The sequence below is a fragment of the Aptenodytes forsteri genome, unplaced genomic scaffold (genome assembly GCF_000699145.1).
Source record: "Aptenodytes forsteri isolate BGI_AS27 unplaced genomic scaffold, ASM69914v1 Scaffold46, whole genome shotgun sequence".
Classification (NCBI taxonomy): Eukaryota; Metazoa; Chordata; class Aves; order Sphenisciformes; family Spheniscidae; genus Aptenodytes; species Aptenodytes forsteri.
Genome location: NW_008794774.1, coordinates 4252602 through 4266015, shown reverse-complemented (window position 1 = coordinate 4266015; position 13414 = coordinate 4252602). Strand labels below are relative to the sequence as shown.

At 36.5% G+C, this 13414-nt stretch overlaps 1 protein-coding gene across 2 annotated transcripts in view; it reads left to right on the top strand.

The window, feature by feature from the left end:
* The window catches only part of NFIB (nuclear factor I B), a 177032-nt gene that overhangs the window by 144162 nt on the left and 19456 nt on the right, over positions 1-13414 (top strand). The window contains exons 10-11 of one of the 2 annotated variants that reach the window (XM_009274275.2): positions 7098-7236; positions 10795-10877. In XM_009274275.2, coding sequence (XP_009272550.2) covers positions 7098-7236; positions 10795-10877 — 222 coding nt within the window. Of the gene's footprint in view, positions 1-7097; positions 7264-10794; positions 10878-13414 lie in introns of both variants that reach the window. The other variant, XM_009274274.2, reaches the window with a different exon arrangement.

The window sequence follows — 13414 nt, the reverse complement described above, 5'->3', positions numbered from 1 at the left end:
GCTCTACCTGTTGATAAATAATTCAGATTTTGTGAGCTCACAGGTAAAATAGTGATTCAGGATGGAGGACTTTTGCCTAGAATGTCTTATGATATCTGTGTCTGAACATGGGTTGCTGAAGCTCTGCAGTTGCCCTCAGTTTCAGCAGCGTTACATCAAGAGGAAAATGTTTCTCAAATGGATGAGACTTAGAGCTTTATAGATCAAAGTCAACACTTTGATTTCTCTCAGAAAATAGTACAGAGGTGATGTTGTCAGCCAAGAACTGGCAACAACATGTTTTTTCTAAAGTTAATTCCTCAAGCAGACATGTAGCTGCGTGTCACACCACCTGAAGCTTTTGTGTGGCAACTCCCAGTGAGGTCTGTGTAAGATGTGCTATAGCAATGAGTTACTCAGGTTGCAAGGGTATCGAAACTAGTGAGATTCATCCTTATGAGAAGTGGTAAGGGGCACTATAAAAAGGCAAAGTACATTTCTGTTCCTATCATAGTGTCCAATAGCAGAAAGGAAATCTGTATAGCCTTGCTTCTTGTTAAACAAATACTTTATGGAATGCACCAGGTTCAACCTAGAGGAGAAACCGCCCTACAGTACCTTCTACAGTCTCACTGGCAGTGCTGTAATAATACCATTCCCTTATGTTTAGCAGAGTCTCAAAGGTACTGTGTTATATTACTCAGGTAGGTAATAACGTGAGGATATGTCTTCTGCACATTTGATGAAACTGCCTCCTGTACCATTGAGCTGTCTCCAGCGGGAGACTAACATGGCCATTGGCTGTTTACAGGTGATGTAGCATTAGGGTGCCCTATGCAAAAGCTTTACTGAGGTAAAAGGTTGGGTTTGCATTGTATAGGCAAAAAAAAAAAAAGAGGGGGGAGTTAGAAAAATGGAAGATACCTCCAGTTTCTTTTATTTGTAGATTGTCTAAAACATCCGTCACCCTCTGTGGATATCACAGAGCCCAATGGCATGGACTCAAAGACAGAACTTATCAGCTATGATCTCCAGGTTCATAGATGTTGCTAGTAGACAACTGTTAAAACAAGATATTTGGTACGTGAGCAGGGGACCAAAAGATGCAGAACTGGATCTTCTACAGCTTCATCAACAAAATTAATTCAATCAATGGTCTCAAAACTACACTGCCATAGGATTTTGCAGTGATATTCTTCACCATAGTATCTGTACTTTGCCATTACAAGGGACTGGAACTGTTGAGAAGAAATGGGTGACAGATTATTTCCAAACACACTGAATCCAGTTTGACTAAACTGCACTCATTGGTTGATCACCTGGCTATAATAGGGTAACCTTCTTGGGAAACAGAGTTTCTATTGAAAAACCTGTGTTTTGAGATGCAAATATATTGTTCTCCAAATATAGTGATTAGCTGGAATAATGTAATTTTTATTCAGCCCTGAAACTTCTTTCTGAAATACCTAACACAGTATCATATGTAGCTGTACCTAGGATATGCACAGGATTAAGATGATTTCAGGCCTTTGTCGATTAATTATTTGAAGATGCTTTGTATTTAAGATTCCAAGGAAAATTGGAATTATTTTATTTGGCATTTAGAATTATAATTACAATTATTTTGTAAAAAAAGATAGTGTGCAAATTTAAATGTAAAATATATTTTATCATTTAAGCAACTTAATAGTTTATGTGAATTGTTTAATATGTATGTCATATTTCTGTTGTTTGGATATCTCATCTGTAGATGTTAGTGTTGCTGTTTCACTATGGCATCAGGAATTATTTTATTTGGCATTTAGAATTATAATTACAATTATTTTGTAAAAAAAGATAGTGTGCAAATTTAAATGTAAAATATATTTTATCATTTAAGCAACTTAATAGTTTATGTGAATTGTTTAATATGTATGTCATATTTCTGTTGTTTGGATATCTCATCTGTAGATGTTAGTGTTGCTGTTTCACTATGACATCAGAAAGATTTTTTTAATGCTGGAAGTAGTAAGCTGTATGACAAAACACTGTCCTAAAATGTAACTGAAGACCTAAGGTGTAAATGTGTTGATATTTGGGCAAATATGTGAACAGAAGTCTGAGAGGAGGTTGATTAATCACTGATTATAAATATGTTAGTAAAATCCCAGCAGGGAAAACAGGTATAATGAATCCTGATTTTAAGAAAGTCTATATTCATATCTGTTAGAAGTTTCTGTTCAGACTTCAGACCTAATGATTAACTGAAAGTGTGCATAGTGCACACAATCAGATATTAACAGTCTGACAATCTGAGTTAAGTTATGTTACAGCTATGACAGTGAATACAACTCATCTGTGGCTTTGGGCACGAGTGGATTAATCTGTGGCAATTCAAGATAGTGTGAATTAAAAAGGTGGAAAATCTAACACAGATCTGAAAATCAAATTAACCTCCAATCCAACAATAGAAAAATGTTTACCTGCATAAATTGGGGCTAAATTTGCCAGACCTTCTTTGTGTTTGCTTCTTTCCCTCTCCCATTTTCAAATGCACAGCTTGTTTATCTAACACAGCTGCCTCCATGCAATTTGCTTGAGGTTTATGCCTCAGGCATCATCTCTCTGTGAATCCATCACACAGACATATTGATGCTGTAGTTGATGGTAACAGTTGATTTTTCACCTGTAATGCATTTGTCTGTAAGAATCTCTTCAGGGAAAGCTGGAACTAGAACCTAGAACTTGTTTTAAATAAGGACAAGATGAATTTGTATTAAATGATGTGCTATAAATATTTGCATTTGTAATTCAAGTGGATACTGTCCAAATAGATATGTAGTTTCCATGCTAAAATATCTTTTGACATAACTGCAAAAGTTAAAAGAAAAACAGGTCATAGAAGCTATTTCTAGCAGCCAGTTTTCAGTAAGATTATGAATTGACAACTTCAGAGCGCTATTTCTGACCAGAGGGTTTCCCTGTTTGCACTGAAAACTTAAAGCAGGACAGAGGACTTGAGACATCCAAGAGGCCCAGTGTTCTTGAGCTTGTACCGCTATCAACTACCATGGTCCAGAATCTAGACCTAGAAATAATTCAAAAGTTTTGAGTTCTGTGTTTGCAAAGATAACCACAGAAATGTGAATCGAGCATAAACCAATGCAGCAAAGTCAGTGTCAGTCTGAAGAGAGGCCTAAGCAATAAGTCTGAAACAATTACGTGATCTGTTTATTTAGGACTACTTTATGACCTTAAGGTGCAAACTAATTATGATAACTTAAATATTGGTTTTGTTAACTGCTTCACTGTTGTTCACTGCATGCAAGAAAGACAAGTATGGACATTTCAGGAAGGTTTCTTATGAGTGACATTCATGTAACAGAATTTGGGAGAGTACGAGACTACTTTTCATTAACTTCATTTTCAAATGTAGCACACCTAGGAAAAACACTGAAATTTTAAGAAAATTTCATGTGTACCATTTCCCATGACAAGTTGTGTCAAAAGGAGGGCCTTAGTTCACATCTAGTATTGTTGAATAATTATATATGTAAAAGTCCAGGTAGGTATGTGCTTACCTATAACTGAGGTTAGTTAAAAAATTTAATAGCGGAAACACCTGTACAGTTATTGAATAAATCATAAAGTGCATTCAGAAGATACTTGGGGAAATGTGACAATATGCAACAGAAGTGTTAAGAGGCAGGTAACTAGGTTATAATTGCATTTGAAATCTAATGTGCAGTCAGAGTCTGAAATGTTGGAACCATAAGAATTAAACTTACTGAAGTAACGCGTTTTCCCTTTTCTTACTTTGAGGGTTTTATTTTTCTGTCTAGAGGTTGCAGACCTCAGTTTCATTGTATTGTGTCAGCATTCAGTTTTACATGTAGGACAGATAGGGAACAATGCCTACCATTTAAGAAGACATTAAAAAAAAAGAAAAGAAATAGAAATGTAGACACTTAGTGGGGGGTCACAAACCACATCCACTAAAATCACTAGCAAATTCCCCATGGATTTCAACAAGGACAGGATTTCACCCTCAATTTGGATGAAGTGGGGTGATGTACTGCACTGCTGTTATGTATCGCACAGGGAAAAAACATGGTTTACATGAGAATGGGGTATAAGTATATTCTTTGTCTTATAACTCAGCAAGAAAAGGATTTGCTCGTTTGGACCATAAACACAAGGACTAAGCTGGAGTCCATGTAAGCTATTGCATTCCTGTCGACTGGGATCACTAGGGAATAGTAGAAGGTGATACATTGCTGTAAATTGTCCTGGTCTCCAGCTGTGTCCTTCTAATTCATTTAAGTCTGGCTTTGGAGACAGAGCTGCTTTTGGAAGCTGATGACACTGGCTGTTTTAATCCATAAACTCCCTGGAATATTCTTTCTTAGTTTTTAATAAAAGTTGGTCATTTTGTTAAGGGATTCTCAGTTGGTTGTGTGATAAGTTAGCACACCACATGAGCTAAGGCTCCCTCCTAAGGTAGCCCTGTGGTCACAGGTCAGTGACTCCGCCTAGGAGCTACCAGACCCAACTGAGAGGTGGTAGTCCCTCCAGCAGGCTATGTGGACAGCTGGGCTGCCGGGGCTTGTCTCTGCAGCAGGCTCCCCAGAAACATACTGAAAATCCAGTCCAACATAGCAAGCAGTTGTTACTGACAAGAATTTTGGTGTGTTAGAGAAAAGTTTATCATAAGACCCGCCTATATTTATGACAGTTTTCCCCACAAATGCTTCAAACTGTGTCACTGCTCCCTTACCTACGACAGAGCCTGTTTTGTTGCAACATCGAGATGTCTCGAGTTGAGCTCTGTACAACTGCAATTAGTGAGTGAGGATACTTGCCTCTAAGTTTTGGGGTATCTTGGGTCACCTGTATGGGGAATTTATTTTAGGTAACTCTTAGAGATTTTCTGACTTTATGTTAGTTAAAATTTTCATTTTGTTCTAAGGCAGGTGGAGTCAGATTTCTGCTTGCCAAGACACCTGGTTTTAGAGGCTGGCAGGCCGTTAAAATAGAGCCCACAAAATAAAATTCCCTAAACCACCGCTAAGATCTCAAAGAAAGTGGACTTATTGACACATACTTAATATATGACTGTTTGCTGTAATATAAAGATGTAATTTATATTCTTGAGGAAAGACCTCTGTAATTACTGAGTGTGTTCCCCACTTATGACCCATCAGTCATGTAAGCATGCAAGCAGATGCTCAGTAAACTTTTAGGCCACATTATTCTCTAGAAATTGTCTTGTATGTATTCTGCCACATCTCATTTTCATTTCAAGTACACATAATAAGGGAGATCTATCTAACTGTTAAGTTTCACTTAGTGAATAAAACAATGTAGCATGCCAGTTATTTGGGGAAATTGTATTATTTGTGAAAGGATTGTCATTCCTTTGAATCCGTGCTGCTTTCTTATTTTGGAGCTACTTTGAAAGCTGACACTTATTCCTGTTACTAAACTCCTAGTAGTAACTTCCCAGCTTATGCAGCTAGCAACATGAGAGAAAAGGTGGTGAATACTACCCAATTTCTAGATTTGCAAGATCTTGGGATTCCATGGCTCTTCTGTCCCCACCCCACTCCAACACTCCCCCAAACATACAGTTATGTTTAGGGGGTGACTTTTTTTCATTTAGAGGGGTAGTTTGTTGGCCACTTCTCATTAGTGTACATTTTTACTGTTATTTTTCACTGTAAGGCTTGTGATTTTAGAGAGGGAAATAGTCTGCTAACTGCTCAATGTTCCTTTGAATACAAGATTGGTCTCCATTTGCACTTATATTTTCTAGTGTTTTCTTCTAGCTTAGTTTTTGATGTCCTAAAGAACAAGAGTCTCCCCTGGGGGCATTTGCAAAGTCTGGTAGATCATACTGCCAGGAATTTTCTCGTGCTATTAATTTTAAATTTCCTCCTTCTCGATTTCATTCCATTACCCCAAGTTTATACTTCCTGTACTTTCCAAATAACTCCTTCCTCTTCTGTGTGTTTATACTCTGCACATACTTGCAGTAATGTCTCAGCCCAGTTATTATTTCATTACCGTAGTCATGCTTACCTCTTTTAACCTTTCCTTGTATCAGCTGAATCAGGTCCTTTATCAGTCCATTTCTTTACTCTGCATTATCTCAAGTTTGACAAGATCCTTCTGATAATGAGACTCCCAGTATTTGTTGCTTTATGGCTGTATTTTAAAATACCTATGATTCACAGAACACACAATCAGTTCAAGACAAAAGTTATCAGCCACTGTTGAAAAAACTTAATACTTGCTAATTAATTTTTACTGCAAGTTATTTACCATTGGAGTATTTACAGTCATGCAGAATGTCTAAGGCATGTTTAAGCATTGGATAAACATATACATTTACTGGTGAACATTGCCAAATTCAGATGTGCCTATATGCAGAAAGTAGCATATTACCTTGATGACCTGTACCATAAGGTCATATGCAGACTGCCTCTTGTACTTATGAAAGAAGTGTCTTAGTTTATTATGCTCTTGACTTGCAAAGTTCCCATTATTAAACACTTCTGTGTTTTTGGTAGGTGGCTTTTGGCCAGATGTTATGACATATCCATTATAGTGCATCGTATCCTAACCCTCTCCCCCACTCCCAAACATGTGAATTATTAGTGAGCCTTCCAGTATGCGTAATCTCTGTGGACAGCTGTGGTCAAATCTTGGTTATGCTCCAAGCCAGAGTGGTATGGCATGTGAAAACAGAGGTTTTGCATCATTCGTTTGCTCTTAATACTTCGTACATTAGGGCCTATGCCCGGTCAGTTTAATCCTGCTATCGTGGGATTCACTGTGGTTCACAGCCACTGCATGAACAGCAAATATATTTTGAAACAATCATCTGATGCATGCTGCATCCAGAAAGAAAGAAAGCTTACCAAAAAGTACTGCTACTTAAGCTTGTACTGCCTATCTGAGGAGGGATCTGCCTGCTAAAAATACCACATAGCAATTCATAGCTTTGTTAGAACGGCACATTCCAACACGCAGGTACTGCAGTGATGGGCATTCTGGAAATCCCTAAGATAGGTGGGTAGGTTCCTTAAACACAATGTGTATGTTTCACAAGGCATTCTTTTGGTTTTGTTTTGTAGCCTAACAGCAGTGGTCAAGTAGTAGGGAAAGTGCCTGGCCATTTTACTCCAGTTTTGGCACCCTCTCCCCATCACAGTGCGGTGCGACCTGTGACCCTGACCATGACAGATACTAAACCCATCACTACATCCACTGAAGGTGAGGCATCTTCACCTACAGCAACCAGTAAGTATTTCTTTAGGAAACAAAAAATGTCCATCAAAGATTCCATATGATTTCAAATCGAGGCCAGAAAAAGGCTCCTTTTCCTACTATTTGACCAAGTGGATGCTCATCATTTTACATGGAGAGCAAACGTGATCTGACTGCAAAGCTTTTCCTCCCCAAATTTCAACCAAAGCATCATGTTACATGAACCAAAGTTTGTGACATGACAACCAAATGAAAGGGAAAAGCCTGCATATTTGACCACTATTCAAGAAAAAGGAAACGTGGTTGTTCATCTAAGGTGGACATTGTTAAGACATTGAGAAGCACACCCAGACAGCAAGGTTTTACAATGACCCGCAGATGGAATTCCAAAGAGAGATTGGATAATTTGCTCCTCAATGAGCTTTCCTACAGAAATCAAACCTTGTTACAACGCATACTGAATCCGAGCTATGACAATTGCATGCTGATATAGGTTGTGTCATTTTTAGCAAAAACAACTGATGTGGCAGAAGAAAATTTTAATTCCTTGTCATTGCTACAATGGATGGTAGATCCACTGTTCTTTTTTAAAAAAAAAAAACAAACCCAGCCCTAACTTTAATGTCTTAAGCTCTTTATTACTATATAGGACCATATTATTTATCCTATTATCTTCAATGGAATTGCGGTTTTTGGAAATAAGAGCAAAGGTATTACTATGTATAGGGTAATTTCTTCTCTTCCAAATACTCATCTTATGCTCAGTGATGCAGAATGTTGCTTTTTAACCACTTTCTGCGTTTCTGTTGTCTTTGAACTTTTATTTGAACTTGAGATGGCCAGTGTTACCAGCATTTATCAGAGCGGTGAAGATTTTTAGAAGACACTTCCAAACATACACTTTGGAAGAAAACTTACCAGTCTTCAAAAATATTAATCTCTTTAGGGTCTGTTACATTAAAATGACTTGCTTTAGACCTGTTTAGTTTTTGAACTGTGAATCCAGTCCCTAACTTTTGGTCTGTCATTAACAGAGACCATAAACTTTGTTTCTTAGGTGTTATACTACTTTAAATCTTTTCATTAGAATGTGAAGCAGAGATGAGACTCAAATGCATAGGAGTGGCCAAGATGTAAAGGAGGAAAACTGGTTATGTCTTTATTATAAAAAGATAGCAGTAACTTTTGGACGAACTATTGTTTAAGTATAAACAAACAATTACATGGATAGATTTACGGAAGTATTTTAGCTGTTCTTTTAGTATAGCAGAAGTTTTGTTAAAGGGTGGTAGAGTATATCTGTATCCTCCCTGGTGGTTTGTGGTACAGTTCTTGCACCTTTTAAGAATAGTTAGTTTTAGCAGCAAACACGAAGCTGTTGCTCTAAACTTTTGGTCCAGAATAGAAAACTGAGAAAACTGAATTCATGTGTAGTTTCAAGTATTTATGGTTTCATTCTGCTTCCTGTTTGACATGATTGTGCCTGGCCTAAATAGCTGTCTCAGATGAGGTCAGGGTTTCTAATACAAATGGCAAAAAGAACAAATACAATGTCAGAACTGCATTGGGATGTTTTCTGGTAATCTGACCATATTTCATCATTACAAGAAAGCAAACCTAATCTGTTCATTGTCCTACTATTTAGGGAAAAATTTGGACTATATTTTCAAATGAAGTGGGCACCCAGTTTCTTGTGCAATTCATTGGAACTTGGGTACCTGATTCCCCGTGAACCTTAGAACATCTCGGCTTAGATATTGAAATAAGGCCTCCTCATGCTTCCACAGCAGTGTGCAAGTAACTTCTTGCCTAAAGATCCAATGTCTGTCACTACAGCACATAAATAATAATAAAAAAACCCCTATGTACAAATTTTATTTGAATGTGCCAGTTCTGCATATAAGATAGCATATAAATGCTACATGTTCAGAGTGTTATGGTTTTCAGAGCAGTGCAGTAGTCTATCTGCTTGGTAAAGCCTTTTGAAACTGGATTGGTAACTGTAAGAGCAAAAAAGTGAAGGAACATAGCTTGTTGATGAAGAAAATAGCAAAAAATGAGGGATCACGTCCTGCTGATATATAAGTTATATGTGAATACATATAAACTGTATTATCAGTCATAATAGGCCTGCTGCACAGAGTGCTAATGTTAACTTAATGGGAAAATCAAGACTAAATATATTTTAAGGCATAGATTTACTTTTATTTGCAATAACTTACTGATTGATTCAAAATATATATGAATATATATAAAACATATGCTTGGCCAACAAGTTATCTTTATTATTCATTCTGATGAGAATAAAATGGCAAATGATTGGCACTGCTTTTCATTCTAAGTGCAATAGCAGAATTGTTTTGAATGAGAAAGAACAGCAGGCTTTGATAGTACTTGGGGAACCCTGTAGCCTCCACCATAATTTCCTTCTAATAACCGATTAATTTTTATGACAGTTTTTCAGTAAAGCCTGTTTACTGTATAAAGCCTTTTTTTAAAAAAAATGTAATAAATTTCATTTGCTTGTATTTGCTGTGTGACTTTAATACCAACAGGCCAATTCAGTAAGTACTCCCATCTAGCTCCTCACTGGCATCCTTGTGTGTGTCTGTTCAATATTAGTAGTTTTGCTTTGTCTGCCAGCAAGTTTCCAGGTTGTGATGCTTCAAGTTGCAGTGCGGACATCTCCACACTGGGAAGTAGAGTAAGACCACCTACCTCATTTCATAAGTGCCACCAAAAGTCATGAGAGGGTAATGGTTTTTAGGGATTACTGTGACAGAGACCAGACAGGAATGTGACCTACGGGTGAAGGATCCATATCCTGTAACTAATCCCAGCATCACCTACCATTCCCTTTCTCCTGAGAAATGGATTTCTTTAATCTTCTGTAGCAGACAGCAAGAAACTTCCTTAAATTGTCTCCCTGGGAAAATGTTTTCTGATGCATAGGGGAGTTGAATATTTAATATTATATTGCGCAGTAAAAGTTAGCTCCCTTCTCATGAAAATACTAATCAGATTACATCCTGATTCCAAAGGCCTGTAAAGATTCATTTCATGCCACATAAGTAAACTGAACTTTTCATTCCAATTTTTGTTGTTCTTTTACAGTTTTGTGATGGGCCTTCACAGCAGTAAGAATAATGTGTGCACTAATATTTTCTCATAATGTTGTAATCTCAGTGGTTTCACTGGTGCCTTAGATTGGTGTAATGGAAACGAGAATCAGGCTCTTGATTCCTTCAAATACATACCTTATTTAATCACTTAAAAAAAAATATATATATATTAATCAGAGGAACTTTTATTTAACAAGAGACATCATTGTGATTTACACATGCAGCTTCCATTGAAGTTTATAGGAATTTACACGTCTTTCCAAATTTGGTCCAATTTTTCTTTTGCTTTCTATTAAAGTTTTAATAAAGGAAAAACACAGACACATCCTATATATTGCAAAATCATAACTCTGGATCTCTCATATTTGTACTGTACCCGCGCAGGGTAATAGTTATGATAGGTTGGTATTTTTATCAATCTGTTTTGTTCTTCCTTAATCAGCCTACACAGCCTCAGGCACATCCCAGGCCAATCGATATGTGGGACTAAGCCCAAGAGACCCATCCTTCCTACACCAGCAACAGGTGGGCAAGTTTCACATAGGTGTAATGATATAGAGAAGCTTTCGCAATATTACCTTCCTACGTGCTGCCACTGTTACCTTGGATTAGACTGGGGTCCTAAGGGTTTCAGTATTCGTCATCTGAAGATGAAGTTTATTCAAAATAAAACTGAACCCTTTAAGAAACATCAATTTAGCATATTTTTTATTTCTTAGATTTGTGCCATCTTAAGGAACTTCTAATCATATTTCTTTCAATTATTTTATTTTTCAATAGCACATATATGTAATCTTTAATAGGATTTTAGGAAAGAGAATGAGGTGTATAAAGAACAAATTCTCATTTCAAAATCAGTTTAAAAAATAAAATTTCCAAAACAAAAAGTACAACTTATTATTTTCAAGCTATTTTTTCCCCCAGATGTTTAAGCCTACATTTCTTCAGTTTAGTTCTAGAAGATGAGTTATAAAACCAAATTCTCAATGCAACACATCATCATTTCTAGTTTAATAGGTTTAAATTGGTCTGCTGATTTCAAACGTGATAAAACCACGTTTTTGTTCTAGTTTCTTACAGCATTTATGTTTCAAGTAGCATTTTAAATTTCACATCTCATTAATGCTGTAAATTTAATGCAAATGAAGTGTTTACCCAAACTGTGAAAATATACAGCCGAGATTAATGATGGCTTACAAACAAATTAGCTGCAGTCAGTAGCAAGGCCATGCATATACCGAAATGCTACATCGCTAGTAACAGGAACAAATTCAGACCCTTTAGAACTTTAACATTTTATGATGTGTGTTTGTGTTGCTCCTAGATCTTAACAGTAGAGGACTTTGAAATTAACAGCATGTAAAATGTTACAAGAAAAAAAGCTGAATGTGGCAGTAAGAAAAGGGCTGTTAAATAGTCCCTGGTATTTATTGTACTGTATTTTTTTCTCAGGCTTGGGTTCCTGTCAACAGTTGGTACACATGCCTGTTTCATTTTTCAGTAATACCTACCTGTTCTGTGTTTGCTGAGATATAGCTGCAGTGTGCTTCATCTGGAACTCCCTATCCCTACCCACTCCCAGGGCAAGGTGGCAGTATGTCCGTTTTAAAGGTCACCACATGCAGAGTTCAGAGAAAATCATAAAGATGATCATTTATTCAAGATAGTTGATGCTTTGCCAACTTTTTTTTAACCAGTGCGACCTAACTGGAAACATCTGTACACTTTTATGAAAATACCAAATGACAATTAGTGGTTTTGCCAACCATTCATTTTTCAGTAAATTTTCTGGTGTATTGCTTTTTTTTTTTTTTAACCTCTCAAAGATTGTTGTATTATGAAATGTGTTATAATTACTATAACATGGTTCTTTTTAAAAGATATACAGTGTATGTTTATTGTATTTGAAAACACACACAACGTCTCTCTTTTTAAACACAGTGCATGTAATTTCTGGATTTCTTTTCATGTGAAGTTTTACATAGTATCCTTTGAAAAGTCTCTGACATCCTGTAAATTTGGGGATGTACAATAATTTTTTTTTTTTCACTACATGTTTTTAGACACAATTTTTTCTGCAAATTTGCTACTGCTTAAGCCCACTCCACCTTCTTCCAAGTTCATTGAAAGGGTTACAAACTTCTTGTCACATGCCAGAAGGCAGTGGCAGCATGCTTAATTTTCTCTTGGCTGAGTTTATGACATGTAAATTATATATTGTTTAATTCATGCATCTTCTATATATTTTTTGCTTTGTGTAGATGGAAGTAAATTTGGAGGTTTCAGCAGTGTCACAGGAACATAAAAGTGAGAGGGATCTCAAGGGTCATCACAGTCTTTGGTGTTTACATGCACTGTGTCTTATACTCCCTTTCATGGTAAAACCTGTGGCCACATGGCTTAGGGGGAAGGGGAAAATAAATTAGATCTCACATACACTTCATAAACAGAAAAATTCTTTAATGCCACTGTGTGAAACCAATGTTCTCCCTTCTAAAGTATATTGCTTCATAGTCTCGTTATATTAATTCAAGAGCATCAATTGGTGATCAGTGAGCCATATAGTAAATTTAAAAATCGTGTCATGGTTTCATCTTTGCTGTGAATTCTCTATTCTTTTCTAACTTATTCAATGGATATATGTGTATGCTTGCCTAAGTGTGTTCGGGGGGGTGCGTGTGTGGATGCTTATACATATAAATATGTACAAAATTAGGGAATAGTATGTACTGCTGAAACCATTTGAAAGAACAGAATACTTTAACAACAAAGCTTTTTCAGCTGGATCAATACAAATATATGTGCGTATATATAAGTTTCTAATGAATTAGTTAGCATCACTCACTTAAATCCTAAAGGCATCTCTGAGATTACAGTGCCATATATGTTTATTACCCAGAAAGTGAGGTAGAGCACTGAGATTGTCTAAACAACTTTAATAGAGCAAAGGTTATCCTTTCGTAAGGCAGAAATGAGATTGATTTACTGTGTCCTTTCATTACTTTACAACAATTTAAAAGAGACCACTCTTCTTGCGGCAGATTTTAAATGCATTTTGTTTA